General features: G+C 43.1%; 1 protein-coding gene across 1 annotated transcript in view; it reads right to left on the bottom strand.

Annotated features, from left to right (window-relative positions):
• Positions 1 to 25,142, bottom strand: part of PGM1 (phosphoglucomutase 1) — a 59,264-nt gene that overhangs the window by 12,049 nt on the left and 22,073 nt on the right. The window contains exons 2-7 of the mRNA XM_037136250.2: positions 15,287 to 15,449; positions 14,789 to 14,935; positions 13,197 to 13,322; positions 10,378 to 10,568; positions 8,735 to 8,889; positions 6,304 to 6,419 (exon numbers count right to left, since the gene is read on the bottom strand). Coding sequence (XP_036992145.2) covers positions 6,304 to 6,419; positions 8,735 to 8,889; positions 10,378 to 10,568; positions 13,197 to 13,322; positions 14,789 to 14,935; positions 15,287 to 15,449 — 898 coding nt within the window. The remainder of the gene's footprint in view (positions 1 to 6,303; positions 6,420 to 8,734; positions 8,890 to 10,377; positions 10,569 to 13,196; positions 13,323 to 14,788; positions 14,936 to 15,286; positions 15,450 to 25,142) is intronic.

Here is a 25,142-nt window from a genome sequence, read left to right as displayed (position 1 = left end):
AATGATGACAAGTTACTAGTGAAAAAAAGGCAATGATATGTGTTTCTCTAAAGCTATTGTTTTTACAATTGTGGCAGTTGTGGTTCAATGGGAGATGCTTTATACTTAAGTCAGAAAACCTAAATCTGAGGTTCTTCTTACCTAGAAGCTGTTGAAATTTGCACAAGTCACTTAACTTTTCGAAGCCTCAGTTTCTTCAACTATAAAATGGGGATAAAGCCACCTTTTGCACACAGTTGTAAGACATTACTCTGATAGAGAGTGGAAATGTTTTGTAAACTGGTAAGTCCTATGTAAATACAAGATACCATTGTGACTAAGGCAACAAATAGAAAAACTCTTGAGAAAAATTTATGTTTTCCACTATCTAAGTTTCCAAAAATAATGTTCTCTAACTGTACATATTGGGGAAGAAAATGAAAGAATACAATCCAATGTGCTCTTTTCTCTGGGCAGTGGGATTGCAATATCTTTCTCTTCTTCCTTCTCTAATTTTCCTATTGTAAATGCAAGTTACTGAAATGCTTTTTTAATGAAAAAAAAAACAACAACAAAGTAAACGAAGTCAAGTTCACTTGACTGTGGAAAAGGGAGAGCACTGTTGGCAGCACCACTGGTTACGGCCAACACAAAGGTGGCTGCGGGTTTTGCATAGTTCTCTTCAAGCTTGGTCCAGCTCAGGGACCAACTGAGCACATGCGAATTCTGCTCTCTCAGCATCTCCAACCACCTGTCACTTTACTTCGGCCTAATCAGCACCTTGTGATAAGTATAAACTCGGCTCAGTCAGGGCATACTCTGGGCCTCAGCCAAGAAAAATGTCAACCCTTGCTGAGGGAGCCAAGAGCTAAGGGTTTGGGGATTAGGTTCCATTGACAAGTCTGGGCATCTCAGGAGGGACCCAGCTCTTGCCCCTTCTAGGCAGCAGGCCTGCAGATGGGGATGTGACAGCTAAAAGAGCTACATGGAGTTCTCTAAAAGCTACAGCGTCTTTCTATCTTTCTGTCTCTCTCTGTTCCTCAGCCCATTTCTCTCTCTCCTGAAGTCTCCCACACATGCCATTCTCTCTGCCTGGAAATTTCTACCCCACATACACCTGGCTAACATCTTCTGCAATTACTTTAAACTTCACTCTTCATGCAGGATGCCTTCCTTCTCAGCCTTTGTGCTCACCCATAGTCTGTGGCAGCCTGGGTCTTCCTCCCTGACCCTGGACTATGAGTTGTGTACCTAGCTGATGCCTGGCATACAGTCAGCTCTCAATAACGTTTACCCAAAGAATGCTCAGACCCCAGTTGCCTGACTGGGAGTTTCAGTGACCTGCTGGGCCCACAATCCTGTCCTCTTTGTTTTTTACTGCACAAAGGACTTCACTCTGAAAGGCCAGGTAAGCTCCTCAGGAAGCCTTTTCCAGATCATACCAGCCTCAGGGGCTCCCCCTCATCCGCCCTCAGACTTTCCATTTGGCAATGAATCCTGGACTGCGTTGAGACTGCTCCCGGAACTTTGTTTCCTTTCAAGAAAGGCAGTATGCTGATGGGCAGGAAGTGTGTCTTAACTCCATCTTTTACCCAGCAAATATGAATTAGTGCCTTCCATGTTCTAAGCACATGAGACAATACCGAGACTAGTAACGCATATTCCTTGCCCTCACAGCTGAGCACAGACATACAGGTGAGGGAGACAGATGTGCAGGTAACAGTTTAACTTAGTTATAATTGGAGTATTAGCCTAGTTCTATTGGGGTATTCTCTCTGGGAGATCTCCAGAGATGGGGAGATGGCTTTACCTACAAGAAAATGCACTTAAGAGATAAGTAAATGAAAATGGGCAGAGAACTACGTAGAAAATCTGATTCTCTACACCACAGAAACAAGTTAAATCCCTTGAGTATAAAGCTCCCAGAGCACCCTGTACTTTGTCTCCTATCACTTTGCATATGTGTAACAACCAGCCGGGATCCGACTTCCCTCCCCAAATATGGACTCCACAGAGCCCTCCACCAGGACAACGTTGTGTCCCCGCAGCGTAACCCAGCATCTGGGACACAGCCGAAGTTCAATAACCATCTGAGCAATGAACTGATGAAAAGAGGTACAAATATAAAAGTATTTTCATGGAGGTTAAAATTAAAAGAAATTTGCAAAGCATGAATGCTGTGCTTCTTCAAGTTAGTGCTCCTATAGGATGCATCATCACTGGAGCCTTTTAAAGATGGGGCAGGGAAAGTTGTGGCTGACTTCTAGACCTGACCAGGTCACGATGTACTGGCATATTTCCATAGGATATCAAGTTGATCTTCAACCTGGTTTCCTATGCCTTTCCCCAAAGCCCCATTTTTCTGAGGAAAAGTTTCAAAAGCAGTGACATTCTTTTCTTTTTTATTCTATTCTATTCTATTCTATTCTATTCTATTCTATTCTATTCTATTCTATTCTATTCCATGGCTTCACTTTATTTCCTTCCCAATTTCCCAGTAAGTTCAAGGTGAGACAGAACTGACCACTCTGACCTCCTCTGTTGTGTATAAACATGCACATGATCATCCAGTTAGGGGGAAAAACAACTTTACACCATGAGATCAACCAAAAATAACAGGTTCATGCTGTCTAGTACTAGTGTACATTTCTGAGTCCTTAACAAAAAAACACCTTCACGCCTGGCATCTGTAATGCTGGTGTTGGGGGAAGTGTCCCAGCCTTGGTGGCTACGATAATCATGTGAGATGGCTAATGTTTCTCCAACATAAACAGACTAATGTATAGTTGGTAACCTTAGTAATATTGTGGCTTGGCTTTTAAATGCTAGTGGTTTGTTTTATTTGGTGAGCCATTTCTTCTAAAGTCTGGCTCCTTTGCACCTCTTGGCAAGAAAACTTCCCCTTTTCTTTTATAAAAGCTCATCTTTTCACACAAAGACCTTGGGTCCCCAACTTGGGACTCTGGCATGTGAGTGGTGGTGAATGACGGTGAGTCCCCATAAAAGTTGCAAACTGTTGCAAGAGGTGAGGTGGGAATTCTCCGTGGAGGTGGGTGTTTAAGCAGAAGAGCACTGAGTCGGTCACTTATGATTCCAGCAACACGTAGGAGATTAATTAGGTGACTTTTAGAGTCCTCTCCTTTCTGATACCAGGATTCTGTTTGTCTCAATAGAGGGTGCCAAGCGAACAGTGTGTTCTCTCATTCATTCAGCGAGTGTTTGCTGAGCACCTATTATATGTTGGGCTTTACAGGAAGCTCTAGGATATGGTGGAGAATAAAACACGTGTGACTCCTGTCCTCATGAGCTAACATTAATCAAGTAATCATAAGTAACTGTAAAATTACAGCTATTACAATACTTGTGACAAAGGAGAGTGTATGATGCCATGAAAGCCAAAAATCAGGTGACTTGACCTACTCCAGAAGGTTAGGGAGGCTTTGCTGAGAAATTGTCTCTGTTCTCACCTGAAAAAAATACAGAAATAACTGACCCATACTCAATTAAGCTACAGAATTCAAACATTTCAAAGCTTGTAGAATCACCAATGTCGACCCTGAGAAACTCTATAAAGGAACTGCCAAATGCCCTGGCTGGTGTGGCTCGGTGGCCTGAGCACTGGCCTGCGAACCAAAGGTCGCCAGTCCAATTCCTGGTCAGGGCACATGCCTGGGTTGCGGTCCCCAGCTGGGGAAGTATGAGAGGTGGCCCATCAGTGTTTCTCTCCTTCTCTTTCTCCCTCTCTTCCTTTGTCTCTGAAAACCCTCCCTTCCCCCCTCTGAAAATAAATCTTTGTTTTTAAAAAAACATATTTTTAAAGACAATTGCCATCAAGGGACCTAGCAGGTAGAAATTAACTCCTCTATTAAGTTAGAAGATCAGAAGTTAAATTAAGTAAACTCAGCTGCACTCATTCATGGCAGTGGAGACCTATGGCTGTCCAGTCTGGTTTCTAAACTGCTATCTCAGAAATGGTACAGTGCGATCTTCTTTTTCTCTGAAGAGAGAGAGAAAGAGTTTGTGGATTCTTCTCATGATGAAATCTCTCTGTGTGTAAAAAAAAAAAGTTATCTAAGGGAAGACAGAACGATGGTTGGCACTCAGTATTTGCTGAGTCGGTTAATGAGTAAACAAGAACAAACTTTAACAAGGAATAATTTAAAGTCTAATACTTGGATTTAAAATCAGTTCCACAGTGTAACATGGGGGACTTTTCTTGACCAATGCTCCTGAGCAAAAACCTAAAGGAGTTTAATTATCTACAATATTATATGGGCCAATGAGTATTATAAGATGTCCTGAAAGCTAACATAAACAGAAGTTATATCAAGCAAAGTAGAGAGCCCAGTTCGCTGAAAACAAACACCCTACTCTATTCTTTACCTGTCTGGTCGGCCCTGGAGGACCTGCACTCGGTTCTGGACATGACTTTCTAAGAGGAGCAGTGGTGAACTGGAAGCATCTAAGCCGCTGGTGTCGGCGGCTAGATAATGTGAAGTGAGGTGGCCTGGAGCGGAGAGAACCTGACGGCTGCCTTCCAGCATTTGAAGGCCTGTCACACGAGAGGGGAGCGGCATGTGCCGTCCTGTCTTCAGGCCTGGTCCCAGCCAGTCAATACCAGGGATACCTAGCGGGCTCCAGGCTCTGACCTACCTTGACCAGTGATTCCCACACGAGTCTGTGGAGCAAAATGTTACTAGATATATGATAAAAAATAGAGATAAGCAGTTAACTATGTTTAGATAAAACTTATGAACAGGATTTCTTACACTAGAATGTCTTGGAAACCAAATGAGAACTCCATTGTGAAGCACCAAGACAAGAAGGTGTTTCCAAGTTTCCCAGTCTTCACTGAACTCAGAACACTCTCCTGAAACTAGCATCCTTCCGAACACGCCAGGAAGTCTTGTTCTAGACTTTTTCTTTCATTAGCCTCAGCATTTGAAATAGGTACATGGGACTAGAAAACAAAAATTTGGACGTGGTGTCTGCCATCAAAGACAGCTTCATGCATGAAGAAGAATGACTGGTACCAAGCTTGCACTGGGTAACACTAGGGGGAGTTGCATGGGACAAGACCACTTTACAGGTTCGTTGGGTATCCATCCAGTGTCCCCAGTGTCCTGTGGATTGATGCTGCACTGTCCATACTTAATGAGGTAGGAAAGGACTAAGCAGTGCCTTTGTATTCTCTGACCAAACAACTAGAACCTTGGGAAATCACCTAGCCTTCTTGGTGGATGCTGTTTAACATCACAATTCATTCATCTTTCTTAACACCCTCCGATTCTATCAAGCCAATTCATTATTTAAGAGGTATTGCTGCTCATTGGAGGATATTGATTCACTTCGAACTTTGTAAATAGATGTCTCAAAATTTCTACCCAAGACTTACAGAACGCTAGATTCTGATCTTTTTTGTGCTAAAGACTGGAGGTAGAGTACTTCAGTACTCTACTGAAGGGCAAAGAAGGTTGGTCCTTTTATTTCAAAATATCAGTTTGAGAGAATAGGTGGAGAAGAAATATACCCACTGAAGTACCTTGCAACCTAGCTGGAGACTAACACCTGGAAAATGGCCACATGCCTAACTGGAAAGAAAGAGAGATTGACGTAGGCAGGATGGGGTGGTAGGTGATGCCATAAGAGGTGGGAATTCAGGTCAATACTGGGCAGGCAAACAGGAGGGACAGCACAGAAAGTGGGGTCTGGGGGTGTTGGGACATCCCCCCGAGCGTGCCACGCTGCACTCCTTCATGGGGACACGATTTACGCAAACATCCTCATGGTCAAGAACGTAGTTTCAATTTCTTGATCACTTAGTTCCACCCTAATGGTCTCCCTTCATTTAACCTCAATAAATCACAACTCTTTGCTACAGAAAACCTGGGCCTATTAAAGAAAATGATTTAATGCTGTGCTGAAACATTCCCTTAAATAAAAATGAAAAACTGACTTGCTCCACTATATTTCTTCCCAGAAATGAAAACATTTATAAAGGTTTCCTTGACCACTGAGTGAAGAAAAATATGTTTATCACTGTTTAATCCCCACAGACTCAATAACCAGGCTGCCAAGGAGGCCCCCAAACTTCCTGTCTCAGTAGATGTGATCCTCCTGAAAGTAAAATTAGCTCTCCTTGGCCGAACGTGCTCACTGCTTTTCAAATGTGTACACTTCATCGGGGTTGTTATAAATAAATTGTATCTTGATTTAGGACACATCAGCTACCGCTGCTATTTCAGTGCGGCCCTGGCAGTCTAAGCTTTCACTGCAGGTAGTGTTTACAGGAAAAGTGGGAGCGCAGGCCTGCTGCGCACTTACCGGTGCCGAAGCTCTCCTCCCCACAAAGGGACAGTTTGCCTGCGTCCATCAAATTCCCAAAAAACTTCCAACCAGTGGGGGTCTCATACAAAGCGATCTTTGTAGCATTAGCCACCCTTCAAAGGCATGAAATCAAAGTTACATCACAGCAGGACTGTTAGCGCAGCCATGGGAGGGACGGAAAGTAGCCACCATTATTGTAATCAAGGGGCCCATTTAGCATTGCTCAGAGGTATATACAATCCTAAGTTTGGTGGGAAATCATAAGAGAAAACTTGTGCACAATGGGCTATTCTATGTGGACTCAGAGGAGGGGGCAGAAGAGGAAGAAGAAAGAATTAATTCAGGTCACTGACTTTAATATCCTAGAAGAAGCAACAGTAGCAAAATGCACAAGGCTGTTTGGGGGCTATTTGAACGCAAGTGTTTTGGATATAATCAGCATCTCTAAGCTTTCCATACAGAACAAAAGAATGATGTTTTGATGTACTTACAAACACAAAACAATAAAATACAGGGTCTCGGAGGTCAGTATTTTACAGAGGAAACGGTGCAGAGTGTTAGGTGGCCAGCCCAAGGTCACAGAGCCGGGATGACCAGCTGCCCCGTCACTGTGCCTTTCCTCTCACCAGAAGGCCTGGCCGGGGCAGTGCCCAGCGGGCGGCGCCATTTGCACCAGCTCATTCACATGGATGCGTGGTCCCTGGACCCTCCAACACATCATTTACTTCTCCCTACGTATCTTTAGATTATTTAAAGACTTCTCTAAGGGACTTTTCTTTCAGATGTTTTTCCCTTTCCAGAATGCCTGCCTTATTGCTAGCAGAACACTGTCATGTTTTGATTCTAATATCTGAAGAAAAATAAATCCATGATTTTGAAAACCGTGAAAGTACAACAGAGTTTTATCTGGGTAATGAGGTATTTCCATTGTGATTCTATATGTGGATTATCATTTTTTTCAGAAAGCAGAATTACACTGACCTGCGATGACACTGCAGGCATCTCAGGACCTGACAGGTCGAAAGTACAATAGCAAGGCCACAAACCAGCTCGTGACTTCAGGTAGATGCAGAGGCAGAAGCCCCAGGTTCTGATTCTAGCTCTGATTTAGTGCAGGATGCTAGACAAGACAGCTAACTTTTCTTTTGGTTCTCTCCTCTTGAAAATCAGGACTGCTGTGAGGATCAACTGAGATGGTGAATGTGAAAAAGCACTGTGTAAACCACGAACCACTCTGTAAACATTGGACATTATGTTCTTGCTAGCTGAAGTCAGCTCTATTCTGCAACACACACACACAAGCGCATGCACGTGCAATAGGAAGCTACTACATGGCCCAGTGTTATGAGCAAAGATTTCAGGTTCAAATCCTGAGTCAACCATTTACTAGTTGGGTGACCTTGGGCAACTCACTTAACTTCTTTGTCCCTTTTGTTTTCCCATCTGTGAAGTGGGGTTTATATATAACATTTACCCCATGGGACTGGTCTGGAAATTAATGACTTAAAACATATCAAGTATGTAGTGTCTAGTTATTATTATCAGAGCCTAGATATGTATGTTCTGCTTTCCTACCGGGTCTTCACTTGTTCTTTATCCACTCAGTCAGCAACCATTGAATGGGCACCTAATGTGTTCTCCCCGGTTATGTATATTTATCACTGATATTTTTCAGTTGTTTTAGATGTGAACTTATGAGCCACCTTAAAGCCTTTGTAAATGAAGTTATATATGATAAATAAATAAGCAAATATCTCTGTATCAACAGTTTATCGTCACTGGGTCCTTTATTTCTCATAAAAACTGAATGTACTTTTTTCTAACTATTTGAGCTTTCAGTTTCATTCAATTTGGATGAACGAACATTTCCTGTGTCTGTCTGTGCACGAGCATCTGACCGGGGATGGGCGAGGAAAGTCTCTGAAAGTCCTCTCGAAATACTAACCTTACTTCAAACTGCTCTCTCACCCAAACCCCTACACTGCTGAAGGACAGTGGTTCTCGGGAACGATGTCCTGGCTCCAGTGGAAGTGCCACCCATTCATGTATTCACGAACCTTCACTCATTCGGTTTTTAAACTGCGTGTGTGTCCCCTATTATCTGTGAGCTAGGCACTCTGTGGTCAGGCAGAGTTTAGGAGAGTAAAAGAGTTGGTCTTCCCTCTGTAGAAGTTTGCAGTCTAGCCAGGCACACGGTCGGGTACAAAGGCTATCAGAACACAGTGTGGCGTGTGGTGGGATGGAAGATGTGCAGGGTGCTCAGGGGTCCCAGAGAGGGGACATCTAATTCAGAAGGAAACGCCACCCATTCCTTCCTAAAATAAACACACTTAGCACCTACTGTGCATCAGGTGTCCTGGCTGAAAGGGGAGGACCCGCGTTCCAAGCACCGAAGCCTGCTGAGGGCCCAGGCAGCGGAGAGACCCACCTGTCCAGGGCTCCGCTGCTCGGCATGCTGCGGGCAAAGCCGCGGACCCCGGTCTGCCGGAAATACGGAATGCTGACGATGTTGGCAGCAATGACGGCCACGGAGTCCGAGGGGTTCACAAAGAACCCGTGCTTGCCCAGAATCATGTTTCGATCCTTTGAGAAAAGCGGGGTTCAAGGGAGACCTTTTAGTCAGACTGTGGAAGAAACCAAACTATCCTACATGGGGGTTGGGAGGATAACATTTAAGCTTTAATTTAAGTTTTAAATTATAAAATTTAAAATGGATACCTTTATTCATAGTGGGTTCTAAATACTGGATTTTGTTGCTGATGGATCTGTACAGTACAGGCCAAAGAGCCAGCACTGTTTTCAATTAAAGTGCAAGTGCAGACTCTGTTCAACCGACTACTCTGTTCTCCCTCCGGAGGCCAACTGACTTTAACCTCCCAGACCTTTTCCAAACTCTGGAACCAATCACCTCCCCCCCAGAACAGGAGAGATAGAAACAAACATGGAAATGCTGGCTGTCTATACAGTTTGGTAGGTCTGTCAGGCATCCTTCAAAGAACAAAGCAGACCTCTTCAAGACGCGGGACTCAACAAAACCTGCTGCCACCTTCCCTGCTTCCTTGGCGCCTGGCACACAGCAAGTGCTTGAGTACGGAGGAGAGAAACTCCCATCAGGCACTGCCTCAGAAAGAGGCACTGCAAATAGTGGTTGCTATGGACCCCTTGAACGCCCCTGAAGTTTGATATGGGAAAGTTTATTTTTCAGGAAACAGCGAAACCTAGCTGATATTAAAGAACAACAGTGCCCTAGTGGTGTGCCTCAGTGGATTGAATGCCGGCCTTTGAACCAAAGGTCGCCGGTTGGATTCCCAGTCAGGGCACATGCCCGGGTTGCCAGCCAGGTCCCCAGTAGGGGGTGTGCGAGAGGTAGCCACACATTGGGGTTTCTCTCCCTCTTCCTCCCACCCTTCCCCTCTGTCTAAAAATAAATAATAAATGAAATCTTTAAAAAAAAAGAACAAGAGCAACAACAAAAACATACTTTCAATGAAGTAAACACATATAGTGCCTGCTGTCTCTGAGGTACTGAGGATACAAACCTAAAACACATTTCCTTCTTGCCTGGCACATGTTCACCAATGTAAATAAAACAGCCAGCATTAATAAACATATTAATTATAGAGAAGGAATTAAAGGTTAGTTCTCTCATGATAGTTCCATCATTCAGCGAATGTGAACAAATGAAGGGGTATATTATATTTTCAGAATCCTATCCAGAGATTAAATGAGAAGCTAGCTGCTACCTGAGAGCAGAAATCTACTTGAGGATGGGTGCCTAGAACCCAACCAGCTCAGGAATCAGTACGCACTCAATCATAAACAGGCTCTAGTCACCCTGCCACTCTTAGCAAACATGCGTGTCTGAAATTTAAAATATCGGTTAATTTCAAGGACTCTTACTTCTGTGTGAGAGAATCTTCTAACAGTTGACCCGTGACCCCGGGAGCCATGGTAGGCCCCTACTCTCACTCCCTAGGCCCACAGGGTCTGGCAGACGCAGCCCGCTTCCTCCCCCTCCGTAGGACCAGGGCTGGCCCGCATCTGAGTTCACTGAAATGCACTTGTCCCTACCCCATCTCCGTCAAAGGCAGCCCCGAAATCATGCTCTCCCGTCTTCATAGTCTCCACCAGGTCCGCTGCGTAGGTGAGGTTGGGGTCAGGATGGTGGCCTCCGAAGTCCTCCAGGGGAACGCAGTTGACTGCCGAGTTTGCAGGTGCGCCTAGCTCTTCGCAGAGGATCTTCTTTACGTAGGGTCCCACGACTATGGGAAGCATGAAATGAAGGATCAGGAGGTAAAACTCACCAAAGTCCGTGAGGGTTGGGGGATGAGCTGGAGGGACTCTGGGGGAAGTGGCATGAACAACAAAGAGAACGTGCAAACTGTATTCGGCAGCCAGAAGACAAACAAGCCTCAGCGGAGTAGAAGGTTCTATGAAAAAAAGTAGTCAGACATTAGGTTGGAAAGGGTGAGGGCGGTGATGGAGGAAAGGGCGGGAGAAAGCGAAGGGAGCTGACCATTATGAAGCCCCTACTACATACTTGCACCAGACGCTTCTCAACCGTTTTCTCACTCAGCTCTTCAAAAGGGCACACACGCTGGTACAGTTTAGTGTTTAAGACCTTGGAGTCTGGAATCAGAGTGCCTGGGTTCAAATCCCAGCTCTGCCAATCACTGACTGTGCAGTTCTGGGAAAGTTATTTAATCTCTCTGTGTCTTTGTCTACCCTACCTGCAAAATGAGGATAATAGTAGCTACCTAACAGGACTAAATGAGTTAAGAAATGTGAAGTACTGAAAAAGGTACCAGCACATGTTATAAATCTTTGCATTATGATTATCACCTTCGATTTATAGATAAGGAAACCGAGTTTCTGAGAGGAAGCTATTTGCCTGAACTTACACAACTAGTAGGAGTAGGAGCTGCGATTTGGAGCCCTAACCTTTCTACTCTATCAAGTTGACAAATTTATTAAAATAATGCAAACAAACAAGACAGTAACAACAACAATAAACAGGAAAAAAAGTAGTCCTATACTTTATGGTGACATCTGGTGTAACTACCAAGAACGTTTGTCCCTAAAGCACTGAGAATGTACTTTCATCAAGGAAGGTACTGACACCAATATATGCCACAGGGATGGGAAGAGAATATGTGTCTTCCATCAGGAGTCATATGTTAAGGAGGCTATTGAGACAACACAGAATGAGACCTGGACAGCCAGAGCCGTAAGGGAGGTATTGAATAGAAACCAAGGCATTAGCAACGTTAACTGAAAGAAGTCTACTTTGTGACCAGCTACTCCCTGCAAATACTCCATCAAAAGCCCTGTTCCCGAGTCAACCCAGGCTTCTTCTGGTTCCTCTAATGTGGCATCTATTTTCCTATTCTGAGACTCAATACATGTGCTACAGCCATCGCCTCAGCCGAGAATAACCATCACTTGACTTTCCACCACCCTCCATCTGTCCTTCATTAAAGCTAAATTGGTTGCCATTGCTTCCCAGAAACCTTTAACACCCCGATGTCAAACTATGCCCTCTTCCACACCCCAGAAAGAATACTTGAACGTCTCTCTGACCCTCATTTTGTTGGCCTGGCAGTGTTAGTTTCTGACCCACCTCATGTCCCCAAGCACTGCAAGCTCTCTGAAGGATGTCATTTGCCAGGCCCCTGCCTACCCACCGAGCATATGTGTAGCAGATACTCAGTACAAGTCCGGTGCATGGTTTGAAAAGACAGGATAGATTTTGTCTGAAGGAAGGAGTAGGCCCGTCCTGTGGGGCTCCTCCAAGGGGAGGAGCTGCGGGGAGGGAAGATCTCGGCCCCCGGGAGGAGGTTTTCTAACCGCAGTGACACGGCGTCAACAGGAGCCTCTGAACAGTATCCTCAAAAGGGTTCAAACACAAGTAGAAATCTTTCTCAACCAGGCAAGCAGCTGGATTCCAACCCCAGGGAAAATCCTGCCACTCAAAGATTCCAAAATTCTAAATTATTACAAAACAAATAAACAACCCAGGCATTCAGAAATTCCCATATCCATACATGCAAGGAAACCTCATGGTTCCGGCGCATAATGACAGCTGCCGTCTCTGCTGACCTGGCCACACAAGCCACAGAGGAAGAAGAGGGACAGACACACATCCTGTTGTTCCTGAACTTAATCCTGGGCTTGCTCTTGTCCTCTGCTAAGAAAAGGAGCGTGTGGGGGCAGGCAAGTGGGGCTGCGGGGCTCCGGAGCATGTTTACAGCATCTAGTAAATGATGAAAGGTCTCCCTGGAAATAGCGGGGGTGTTTAGGAAGAATGTAAGGTATCTGCTGAGGGGCAGGAAGAGTCCATGAAAACAGCTGCATGTGACGCAAAACCTGATGCTTAATGTGGAAACACTGCCCTTCGCGCTACCTTCCCATGAGGAATGTCTCAACTATTTTTGTTGCATACAATTAGATTTTTATCTGCATGGGTATTGCTGGAGTGGTTGCAAAATAACTGCTTAAAAAACGTCAGAGACAGAAAAGGACAAGAACCATATGATTTCACTCATATGTGGGATATAAAACAAAAAGCAACAAACTAACTCACATGGATAATAGCATGGTGGTTACCACAGGGGAAGAAGGGCGGGGGTCAAACATACGGTGACGGAAGGAGACTAGACCTTATTGCACTAGACACAGAGTGCAATATACACATGATGTATTATAAAGCTGTATACCTGAAACATATGTTGTTATTAACTAAAGTTATACCAACAAATTTAAATTAAAAAAATGGCAGCAGGGGAGAGAGGACCAGAGAGAGTCTTGAGAAAAGGCGGTTAAAGCATCATCCTGCACAGAGCGGAGAGCAGCTTCCTATCGGGGAGAAGGGAGTAGAAGCGGCTGCATACCTCCATGCATGGCATCGATGCGGATCTTTAGTCGGTTTGGACCAGAGAGCAGTTCTTTCAGGGCACTGAAGTCGAAGATGTTTCTCAGCATCGTAGCATAAGCTTCCACCGAATCCACAATTTCCACTGTGGGAAGAGGCAATATTGAAAGATGGAGGAACTAAGCACCCTTCGAAATATTATCCTCTGCAACGATTATACTGCTGTAAACATGCCATAGCTATTTTAAAAAGCCAATTATTGAGCGGCCCCAAGATGCCAGCACTGTTATATGATCTCTTATTCAACACTAACAATTTTCCTGGGAGGTAAATGATCATTAGTCCTATTTTGTTGACAAGGAAACTGAAGGTCTGTAAGGTTAAGTCGCTTGTCCACACAGCTGGGATGGGGCAAACGGGATTTTTGATTGAGGTCTGCCTCACGGCAAACTCTACTTTGCCGCTGCATTGACTCCCTATCCATCTCCATGAGAGTGTATTTTGGTGCCATAAATAACAGAAAATATGACACCTACTTTCCTTTCCTTTTTCCAGGCCCATTGCCATCAAGACTTAATGGTAGAAAGCAGGAAACAAATAATTTAACAAATCATTTTCACATGTACTACTAAAGGAATAGATAAATATAAGAACTAAGAATTGCTGGGGTTTTTTGTTGCATTTTCAGGGGTCTGAACGTCTCCAAAACATTACGAATTTAAGAAATTCTCTACTGGTGTTTTCTAAACCGTTGAGTATGTCTTCAAGATGTCGCAAAGCACCATCTTCTCCTTGTTAGGATGCACTGTCAGCTCTCGATGGGTAGGTTCAAACAAAAAATGCCTTCCATAAATTGCAATCCAGAGAAAAGAATACACGTTAGAGCAAAGGCAAAACGGAAGTCACGTTGCCAACCATCTCATCCTCATTTGACTAATATAAATAATTTCATAAACAGTATTCCATCAATAATTGTAATGCCTTGGCATTTAACAACAAAATGTTTACCACTCCTGCCTACATAGGCAGTTTCAACTTATCCCCCCAAATGGCCTAATTTGATTTCACTGAATATTAGGGCAAAAAAGAAAATCAAAACCCAGGCTTTGCAACCATTCACACTTGACTCTAAATCCTGGTTTACCATTCACTTTCTGTGTGACCTGGAAACTCTTACTTAAGCTCTCTCAGCCTTTGCTTCCTCACCTGGAAAAAGTGAATACCAAAAGTGTTGCCCTCGCAGGACTATTGAAACAATAAAATGTGACGATAAATGATAACAGCTTGGCATATGATAAAAGCTCAGTAAAACTTAGCTGTGGATATAATCTTCAGGTCTTTGAGCTAAATTCATTTTATAGGTTATGAAAGCTGAGGCCTGGAGATTTGGAAATGACTTACGTAGGGTCATACTGCTGACCACTGGCAGGGGCCAGAGAGCCCAGGTCTCTAGACTCCCAGACCCAATTCCAGACCTGTTAATTAATGCATGTGAAGCTCAGTGACCACAATCTTTCTGAAGCTGAAGACGCATGCTATTAAAACCTGGAAAGGCAAACTGCTCAAGTTGAAACTAGGAGTGGGCAGGAGGGAGCGGGTGGGTAAACATGCCTGTGAAGGGTTTAAACTTGTTTTCCAGGTCAAATTGTTGCTTTCCCAGAACTCCAAGGTCTACTTTGAGGTCAGGGCAAATTGCATACTCTTCGATTGTCTTGCTGATTTGGAAAATCTTATCAGTTACTGCTTCAGGAGCAGGACCTGGAAGTCAAACAGCAAGCAGGGGGTCATTTTGTGCAGCTGACGGGTAAATACAAAAAACACAAAACTCATCAATTCCTCTTCACTAGCACATCTGCCATGCATTCATCATTCAAGCAGCAAAGTATCAGGGTTTTCTAAAAGAAAATATCATGTTGATGACCATTCATGCATGGTTCCTCATATTCAGATATAGCAGGATGAGAAGCATTTCATTTCTACCAAAAGAAAATAAAATACCCCCTTGCTAAGTATCAGAACCAGAACCCACCCAGGCCTCCCAAGGCATTGATTACTGGTTTATCCTACTGAACATACAATTGACCATCCTCAAAATAACAGCAAACTCACCTCCATTGGAAATATTGAATTTGATTCCAAAATCTCCATTGGGCCCTCCAGGGTTGTGGCTGGCTGTCAGAATGATTCCACCAATGGCTTTGATCTTTCTAATGATGCAGGACACAGCAGGGGTGGAGAGGATGCCATTCTGTCCAATAACCAAGCGGCCAATCTAGGAGAAGAAATGCAGAACACACACTTTAACCTCCAAAGTCCAGAGCTACTGCACAGAAACACTGGAACAACAGGCAAATGAACAAAGAAATAGTCTATTGGACCAGAAAAGATTAGTGAATATTTACTGCCTGGGTGGTTATTATTATTTTGAAGTAGAATATTATTATTGTTGAATAATATTGTTATTGACATAGAATCATTATTGTTGAACAAAGCCTTCCTTCAGAAAGTTTTTTGGGACTTTGCCATTTTAGAATAGTGTATGATCTTGGGGTACTGTAAGACCTTGGCAAAAAAACATAAGAATATTCAACACAGAGTCTCTCCAGACCAGGTTCAAAACTTGGACATACTGAAAGAGTGTGAGAAAACCCACATTTTTATCCAATTCAATCATACTTTCAATCCACCTTGGGAGAAGAGTATAAATTCAGTTAGCTAAAGGAATTCTAACCCAAAGAGAAGACTGTAAATTAAAATATCTGGAAAAGTAAAAAGGGCAAACTTTATATGAAGACTATTACAAAGTGTATCTCACAATTTGTGTTTCTAGTCAAGCTTGGATTTTAATGTAGTACCACGTTAGGGGTACCTGAATCACCTCCGGGCCTAACGCATGGAATGCTGGGAGTTACTACTGGGTAAACCAGTCAGCACGGTCCACATGAAAGGGCTACAAGCAGTAATTGCATTCTTAACTCACCTTCCCATAGCTCTTAAAGATGGTATCAGCACAGCCTCTAAATTTTCCTTCACTAAAATGATAGTAATTTATACCAGTTTCAACAAGACCCAAATTGGACCAAAAAAAAAAAGTCCTGCCAGTTTCTCTGACATACTTGGGGTAGATGTGACTGCTACATAAAAGATTTACAAAGTGAGGATTTGTGCCCTCCCTCCACTCTGCCCTGTGAGAGAAGAAAGGGACAGGGATGTTTTCAAATTTTCCATTTGTTATTTCCTTTTGTCCAACCAGAGATAAATATAATAGAAGAAATAACTTGATAGTAGAAGATGTGTTTCTAGTGGGGAACATGCCAGTAAGATACCTGGATTTTTCCGGGACTGCCACCTTTGCCACCCTCCCACAGGTCGCCCTCCCATGATTCAACCCCTCCACACCCAACCACCTCCCAGGGAGCAGCCAATTCAATCTCAGTCACCTCTTGGCTCTCCTATGTCTATCTTTGAACAATTTTTGTTATATCCCGCCTCCCTCAGGAAGTGGTAATGGCCAGGACAGGAGCTGTAAACAGGCTCCTTTACGAAAGAGAGAAACCTGAAAATGGTGTGAAGTCAGTATCAATTATTACTGAGCTGCAGAGTGCTTTTTGCAACCCTTGGCACTTTCAAGTTCTTCTCACAACTGCTCCTCCCATTGCACAGATGAAGAAACTGAGGTCAAGAGTTGTCACGGTCCCGCCCATTTGTTCATTCTTACATCATCTAACAGCAATAAAAAAAAAGGAATTATGGAAAGGTGCTGTGGTGGATCTTGGGGTAGATGACACAAGGTGACATGGCATCTAGTGACAATAGCTGGGAAAAGCATTGATGCTTCCAAACGCAATACAGTGGGAACGGTAACATCTGACACTTTCAGCAGTTTCCAGGTGTGGTTCTTATGAGAATAAAAGCCTCTGGTTGCCCTGCCAGGTAGCTCAGTTGGTTAGTGTTGCCCCAAGGTCAAGGCTGCGTGTTTGATCTCTGGTCAGGGCACATACAAGAAGCAACCAGTGAATGCATAAATAAATGGAGCAACAAACTGATATCTCTCTCTCTCTCTCTCTCTCTCTCTCTCTCTCTCTCAAGCCAATAGTGTAAAAAAAAAAGCCTATGGTTGAGGTCGTCCATAATTTTAATAGGAGCAGCTTAGAGATGGCAACTTAATCAGCCAGAATGGCTGGTGGAGTTACCTGGAAATTGTATTTGCATACCAAGCATCCTGATTTTGTTTATATTTCATATGTATTTGGTGTGGGAGGGGAGACTGATAAATGAATCAATATTCATTTATTGATTCATTTCTGATGAATATTAAGCTATGTCACCCAAATCACCCCTTAATTCTAGTAGTCCTTATGGTGATATCTACAGTCAGTAATGGTTCCAGATTAGGGATTATACCAGGGGGTAAGAGTAAAAAGGAAAGTTGGGAAATGGAAGCAAGGGAAGTCCTTAGTACCTTTTTTCTCTTGGGTCCAAGAAGAGGTACAGCTGGCCAAAATATCCCCTTCCGGAGCAGACGCTTTCCCATGAATCACCCCCAGGAACATTAATCCTCAACTTGACACTGGGGAGATATTACCCTATTCCTTTAAGGAAATCTGAAGCATTGTAACAGCTCCTGACCCTAATCTTCCCTCCTTCTCTCTCACCTGTACCTCTGTTGCCCCACCATGTCTGAATCGATCCTACCTCCTCAGGCCCACCCACCTGACCCAGTTTTCTAAACTATAGTTCTGTGCCCCTCCACTACTCAAAAATCTTCCCTGTACCACTGATTCAAAAATTCCACTACTAGGTATAGACACAAAAGAAAACAGAGGCTCAGACAAATAACTTATACATCCATGTTCGTAATAGCATTGTACACAATAGCCCAAGGTGAAAACAATCCAAGGTCCATCAACAGAGGATGGATAAATGAGATGCGGTATATACATACAATGAAATATTACCCAGCCTTAAAAAGGAATGAAATTCGGATACATGCTAAAACATGGATGATCCTTGAAAACATTATATATTAAGTAAAATAAGCCAAACACACAAGGACAAGTATTGTACGATTCCACTTAAATGAGGTACCTAAAACTAGGCCAATTCGAAGACAAAAAGCAGAACAGAGGTTGCAAGGTGCTAAAGGAAGGGAGAATGGGGAGCTATTGTTCAGTGAGTACAGAGTTTTACATGGAGTGATAACAAAAGAGCTCTGGAAAGGGGTAATGATGATGGTTGCAGAACATCATGTCTGTAATTAAATACCACTGAATTGTGCTCTTAAAAATGGTTAAAATGTTAAATGTTGTTATGTATACTTTGCCACAAAAAAAATCAAAAATTAAAAAAAGAAGAATCTCCAGCTCCCCGGTGTCTACCAACTTAGAGATAACTCCCTCAGCCTGGTGCAGAGACCCCCGCACCCAACAGCTTCTCCCGCCCTCCTCCTCTCCTGCTCTCCCTCTGTATCACTCAAGCCACACGACCAAGCCGCACACCTGACTGCTCGCCCAATATTTTACAGTCAAACGTGACAGGGAGGAAGCTTCCATTTTCTTTTTAATTGAAAATAGGGCCTGGTGTTTTGTTATGTTTCACAAAAAAACAAGATCCATTTTCTTTGCCTGCGAGTCATAGACATGGGTGTTAGTCACATTTCTAAACATAGCTCCACGTTTAAACAAACCTCTGGGGACCATCAGAGACATCAGTATTATAAATGCGGCTCCACCGACATCTTATTGTGCATATGAAAGCTTCCTGTTACTGCATACAGCTGTACGCAAACAAATACAAAGGGAAACACCTAACAACGGTCAATTATAATCGACAATCAATAAATGCACCTGATAAAAGTGTACTAAAGAGAAAAACTGATCTCCATTTGGCTGCCTGGGCTGAAAAGTCCCCCCAAGAACAGGCTCACGGGTGGAGTGGGCACGGACAGAGGTGAGGAGGGAACACTGACTTCTACCAAAATCCGTGGTGGCAGATTATCTTTCCTTCAGATTTCCTCCCTAGAGGTCTGCCCATAATCAAAAGGATGGCAAAACAGAATTTAGAATATGTTAGAAAAAAGAAGAAGTCAAACTATGTCGCCTCTCACAGGCTTTAGCAGATTGAAATGCTTTACTGGCCCATTAAATGTGCGACGTAACCCCAGTTGGTGGCATGACTGCTTCAAAGGCAACCCTCTTTTTAACAAAGAATGCCCTTGACAAAATACTTAAAACTATTGCTTGCGCTGCAACAACTCTAACAAATCAGCAGTTGCCATATTTAGTCCATTACCATCACTTAAATGTATAATCTAGCAAACCTTCGGATTGTAAAACAGAGAAAGTCTACAGGGTCTGCCTGAATTGCACATTCCTACTGCCTCTTCCACATTCTTCAGCTCCACACAAAAATGAAATGAAGCCAAATATATCACAGCAAAGGGGACTGTGTACCAGATGCACTCAACAATCCAGATATACGCGAAGAAATAATGTTCCATTCACTGTCCCTCAAAAGATTAAAAGCATCTTCATTCTGTTCCCTTTGCAGCTCTCCTCAAAGGTGAGATTTACAGCATGTCACATTTTATCTTTAAAATGTGTATGTGTCATAATAATTTCATATTTGAGTGCTTTATCAGCAATTTTTACATGAAAGGCTTCAGATTCTGAAACTAGGTATAAAGGAAACTTCACATTATAAGCAATAGGATCTACAAATATTTTAAAATTTAATTTGGTAATTTTTTTTAATTTGCTTTTGCAATCACACCTCCTTGGCATGTGATTAAAACAGACTGAAAATGAATGCTTAACACATGTGATGGCAATGCTAAATTTTAGGGTCCCAGAAACAGAGTCATGTCTAAAAAGGAAATACAAAGACTTTTAAAAAAATTTATGAGTACTAAGAAGACTGTGTGCTCCAAATTATGGCTAAGTATAATCTAAAGCACTAAAAATACCTGTTTTGGTCTCAGAGGAATTTACAAGGCAAAAATCGAAATGCCCTGCCGCCCACCTTCCTACAAATCAGAGGGACTCTGCAGATTGTTAGATTATCAAGATCAATGCTTTCTGCTGCAAGACTCCTGATTTGGTTAGTTCAGCCAACACCGTTTTTCACAATGCAAAGCCTTAGCAGTATAGTCTCCTTATAGTGCAGTCTCACAGTTATTATCTCTACTCCGGTGCCCAAATTCACTGCACACAGGACTTCTTTGTGTCCAAGGTCATTATAAGAGGTTCCCCTGTAACAGGTCCTCTTGGAAGGCTCACACCTAACATTTTCCAGTCCCCTCCTAGTATTTCTGCATGACTACCAGGATTCACAAACGACAGCGTGCCCACGCTTTTGTTCTCCTGTTTGACAAGTGACTGAACTTCAACAAGGATGCCATTGAAAGGAAACAAAATCCTCCTCTCTCCATTACTCGTTGCAGCCTTCTTATAAAGGATAGTGTGCCCCTTGAAACCAGTTAAAATGTAGATAAGACAGCAAGGGGCTGAGGGTGCATTTTAAATGTCTAAAAAGCAATAGGTACTTGTCCAAGCAATAGGTACAGAGCACAACACATAAGAAGTTGAACGTAACATTCCTATATCCTGATGTGACATGTGATTTCAGCAGTATTTGCACAACAGTCAATCTCTGAAGTTACAATGCAACTTAACTGGATGTTAGTAGAATTGAGGTGTATACCACAAACAAGTCTTTGTACTTTTGTATAGTTCTGCAAAGTTAGAAGTTATGTGGAGAACCAGAAACGTAACAATACTTATCGTATACCAACCCCGTTGGCGGCTGCCATCTGCACTATGGTTTCTATCGCTGATTTATTAAAATACCGCCCATCTCCACCAACCACCAGTGAGGATCCCTGGCGATCCTTTAGGTCTATGGAAAAGAATATACTCTGGATAAAGTTTTCCAGGTAGCATGGCTTTGCCTCAAAACAATAGGTTTTCTTCCGCAATCCACTAGTTCCTGGCTTCTGGTCATAGTAGGGAGCTGTAGCCAAAGTCGACAGAGGGACAGGACCTTCTTCCATTCTCCTGTATCTCCCAGGAATCCATTCACCAAAATCACTCATCTTTCATTTCCACCATGTGGCTCAGCGAGGGTATCCAGAAAGCAATCGAGAGTCCCCCCAAATAGTCTGCCTGACCTGAAGCTGCAGCGGCGTCCTCTGAATGACTGAAACAGAGGTTTTGTCTGGATGATCACTCTCAAGGCGGAAGCTGGATTAAGTCCTGTTGTTGTCACCCCTTGTGAAAAAGTCAAAGGCCATACGCCCACCCACACCCACGCACAAAGCAGATCTTCAAAGTTGTTTTGATGAGGACACTTCTGCCCATGTAACCAAGCTAAATACCCTTCAATTATTTTTGCCTCATGTCCCGTTAGGGTGGAGAGAGCTCTGACGTTGCTGCATGCAGCAGACTTCAGTTACAAACACCAGAGGGCTGCCAGATTCCACGCTCAGAGCCCAGGCAAAGACACAGCAAGTACAGACCCAAGGAGCAGTCCATGAATAAGACACCCTGGTGTGGCTCCCGTGGCTCCTGACACCCCTTAAACCAGAGCCTCCCTGGGCATTCATCACTGAGAAGGCCATCTGAAGCTAAAGCCGTTCCATGCCATCCAGCAAGTTAAAGGTCAATCTTAAAATGGAAGTGAAGGATCTCAGTTACCTCTGGTTTTCACATCACTGTCATTCTGATACCCAAGGGATTTTTTACTCCCCACGTGCAATTCCAGTTAGAACGGGAAAAAATCACTTAAGAGAGATTTTATTTATTGACCACCAAGGGTTTAACAAAATAATATTGAGTTCTAGAAGAATAGATACCTACAAATAATGCCATGAACCACCAACAGCTTGGTCACACCCTTGAATTTATGGAAAAGCATGGATGCAGATGCATCAAAACCTTGAAGCAGAGGTGGGGGGGGAGTGTGTTTTTATGAGTACATGAGATTTGATCAAGTTATTATTTAGAACAATACTATGAACATAAGATGAAATTTTGTTTTAATTTTCTCAGCTTTAAATAGACTTGATTTTTAAGGAAACATTTTTAGGGAAGCAGTTTAAGTCCTTTGCATTTGAAGAACCTAAAATGTTTAGAAACACACTACCTGAATAAATTTGACATCCAACCCCATTTGATCTGTGAGATTTTATTAATAATCTTCTTGAATGCATACATGTGTGTTCTTTATCTGGTTCAGTAGAAGTTGTTAATTAAGCTCCATTGTCAAGGTTTTGGTGGACTTGTTAAAGATGCTTAAAAAGTAAACCAAGTCTAGTTACATAAACCACATGTTTGGAGAGCTTGACATGCACTGAGGAGTCAAGGTTTCCAAGGAAAAGGTGAACAATCCACTGACACACAGAAGCTGAGTATTTTCCGGATTCCCAGCAAGGCACTCAGAGGGGAAGTGCCCCTGTGTTCCAGGGTCTGTTCTGAGCAGGGCAGCAGGACCACCAGCCCTATGAAAGCAACTACAACCAGCAAGGGAGCCTGCTCTCCTTCCGGTGGCAAATGGGGCTGGCCCACGAGCAGGGAAGGCCTCTAGACAGAGCATTGAAACAACCCACAAGGCACAGCCATTCCATGGAAAACCAGTAGGCCCTGAAGACAATTATTTTGTATAGCTTATTTTTGCTTCTGATTATGGTTTTTAAAACAAAAATTCTTTAGAAATTAAATTACGAAGTAAGCTTGCTTTATTAACGGTTTACTTACACACTGTTTCTCAACGTCCTACAATGCATTTTTTAACTCATGTTTTTTAAGTTCGGTGCCAGGTTTCCTCTGGTTTTAGAAAGGCTTGCAAATCGGACCAGTATATGCATCTTGACATATTTAATAATAGACCCAGATTCATGAAATATCAACCCAGTAATCTTTTCATTGGGAATAGCAGAGCAACCAACCACATAATTGGTAGTTTTAATGAGATCTTGAAATCCCAGGGTAGGTTCAGGGATGCTTGGTCACAAGGGTGCCCGGGCGCCAACCACCCGATGCTCCCCGCCCACACGCTCCGTGTGCTCTCTGCTGGTGGTCCGCCACTGTGCTGGTGACGCTCTTTCCGAAGCTAGAACTGGAAGAATAACGTTTTGTTGGTCCCCACGCACACATACATTTATTTATTTTATTTATAGTTTGTGGTTAATCAATTTCATAAAATGAGAAATTATGAGTAATCAAGCCAAAAGTATGCACATTCAAAATAGGTATTCGACACAAAAGTATATGCATAAAAATGGCTTCATTGGCAGCATGAGATCCAACAACAGAGCTTCTTTCTAAGGATAGCAAATGCTTGCTCTTTTTTCTTGAAGATCAGTCCACATCAGATACCAGAACACCTCTGCTTACCAGTGTGTGTTCCTGTGAACCAAAACTTGTTTCTAAAAATATTTTTTTCACTTTGTAACTGTTGGAAAACTACACTTTTCTAGAATGAAGCCTCCTCTTGGGCCTAGTGCTAGTTTCTAACTATCTAAAAAGTGGCTGACCCAGAAAGTCTTCCAAAGGTAATTATTCTAATTCTTAAAGGTTAAAAAAATGATTCTAAAGTAGTTATTGTGAACTTAATAATGCTAGTGCTATTCCAGTGTTAACTTTCCAAATAATGATACATGCCATCTTGGAGTTCATTACTTGTTTGCCTCTTCGTTTCAAGATTTTTAAATGAACCTCCCCAGTTGGTCACCTTCATATTTAAAAGATTATTTAACACAAATGGAAACAGACAGCAATGTTCGGGCCCCGAGAGGTCACATATGTCTGTGGAACGATCTCTGGATAACCCAGTGTCCCCTGTTGGATGGGGATGTCTGTGTGGGCACGCGTGCACATTTTTACTTCCCTGCGTGTAAGCCAGCTTTGCAGCCAGGCACAGACTGGGAGAGATTCCCATCTCTTGTGGCTCATGCACACATCAATGAACACCCAGAAATTTAAATGCACACCAAATCTAAGACTCTAAAAAAAGAGTTCTGTTCCCCAAAACAGAGAGTAACAGTTTCAGCTGCACCGTATGTCTGTTATGGTGTTTGTCAATATGCAAAGCCAGACCAAAAAAAGACACAATCCTTGCCCTAGAAAAGCTTCTATTCTACAAATGGGCCTGAGCCATAATTTTATGGACACTAAAGTACTCAACCCGATATAAAAATATTACCAGAAGCAGCAATGTTAGATGGACTGTGAAGTGTGGTAAAAAAAAAGGAGAGGCATTAAAAACATTAAGCTTCCTAAGACGCTCAGACTAAGTGGGGCAGCTATTAAGAAACTCATTTGTTTTAGCTCTCCAGCAAAGGTTGAACTTCATCTTCAGGAACGTTACTGTCGAGCATAGCGAACCCAATTTGGCCTAATGAATTCGCCTGCATTGCCAGTACTCCTTCACAATGACACAAATTACATTTAAACCATATGGGGGATTTAAGGATTACTCCCTTCAGACAAGGAACTTTCACACTGGTCTTGGGTCCAATCAATTTCACAATGGCAGAGTTATGAACCCCTTCGCTCCCGGCCTCGCAAAGACTCCTGGTTCCCTTTCTGATCAGCAATGATGCCTTCCTAGTAGCACACAGCAGAAACTGTAGACCTGACAAGCCTTCATTCATTCATTCTATCTTCCTTTCTTTCCGCCAATATTTATCGGGTAGCTAACTATTATGTCCCAGGGCCCATGTGAATGCTGGACCCAGGGCCTAAATACGTTCACCTCTTCATTCGAAGAGTTCTTCTTTAGCAAACACCATAGGAATGGGCACAGAGGCTGGAACTGCAAACCCCGTCTCTAGGGGCAAGCCCTTGAAGCAAAGCTACTAATTGGGCTGAAAGCAGCAGGGATCATCAGATCCCCAGCCTGAGGTCCTGAGCTTGGGACTGGCTGCAGGTGTCTGCCCCTGACTGCTTGGGGTGTTTGACCCCAGTGA

The sequence above is a fragment of the Artibeus jamaicensis genome, unplaced genomic scaffold (genome assembly GCF_021234435.1).
Source record: "Artibeus jamaicensis isolate MK-2021 breed Jamaican fruit bat unplaced genomic scaffold, CSHL_Jam_final scaffold_1019, whole genome shotgun sequence".
In the NCBI taxonomy this organism is placed as follows: Eukaryota; Metazoa; Chordata; class Mammalia; order Chiroptera; family Phyllostomidae; genus Artibeus; species Artibeus jamaicensis.
This window is presented reverse-complemented; position numbering and strand designations above follow the sequence as displayed.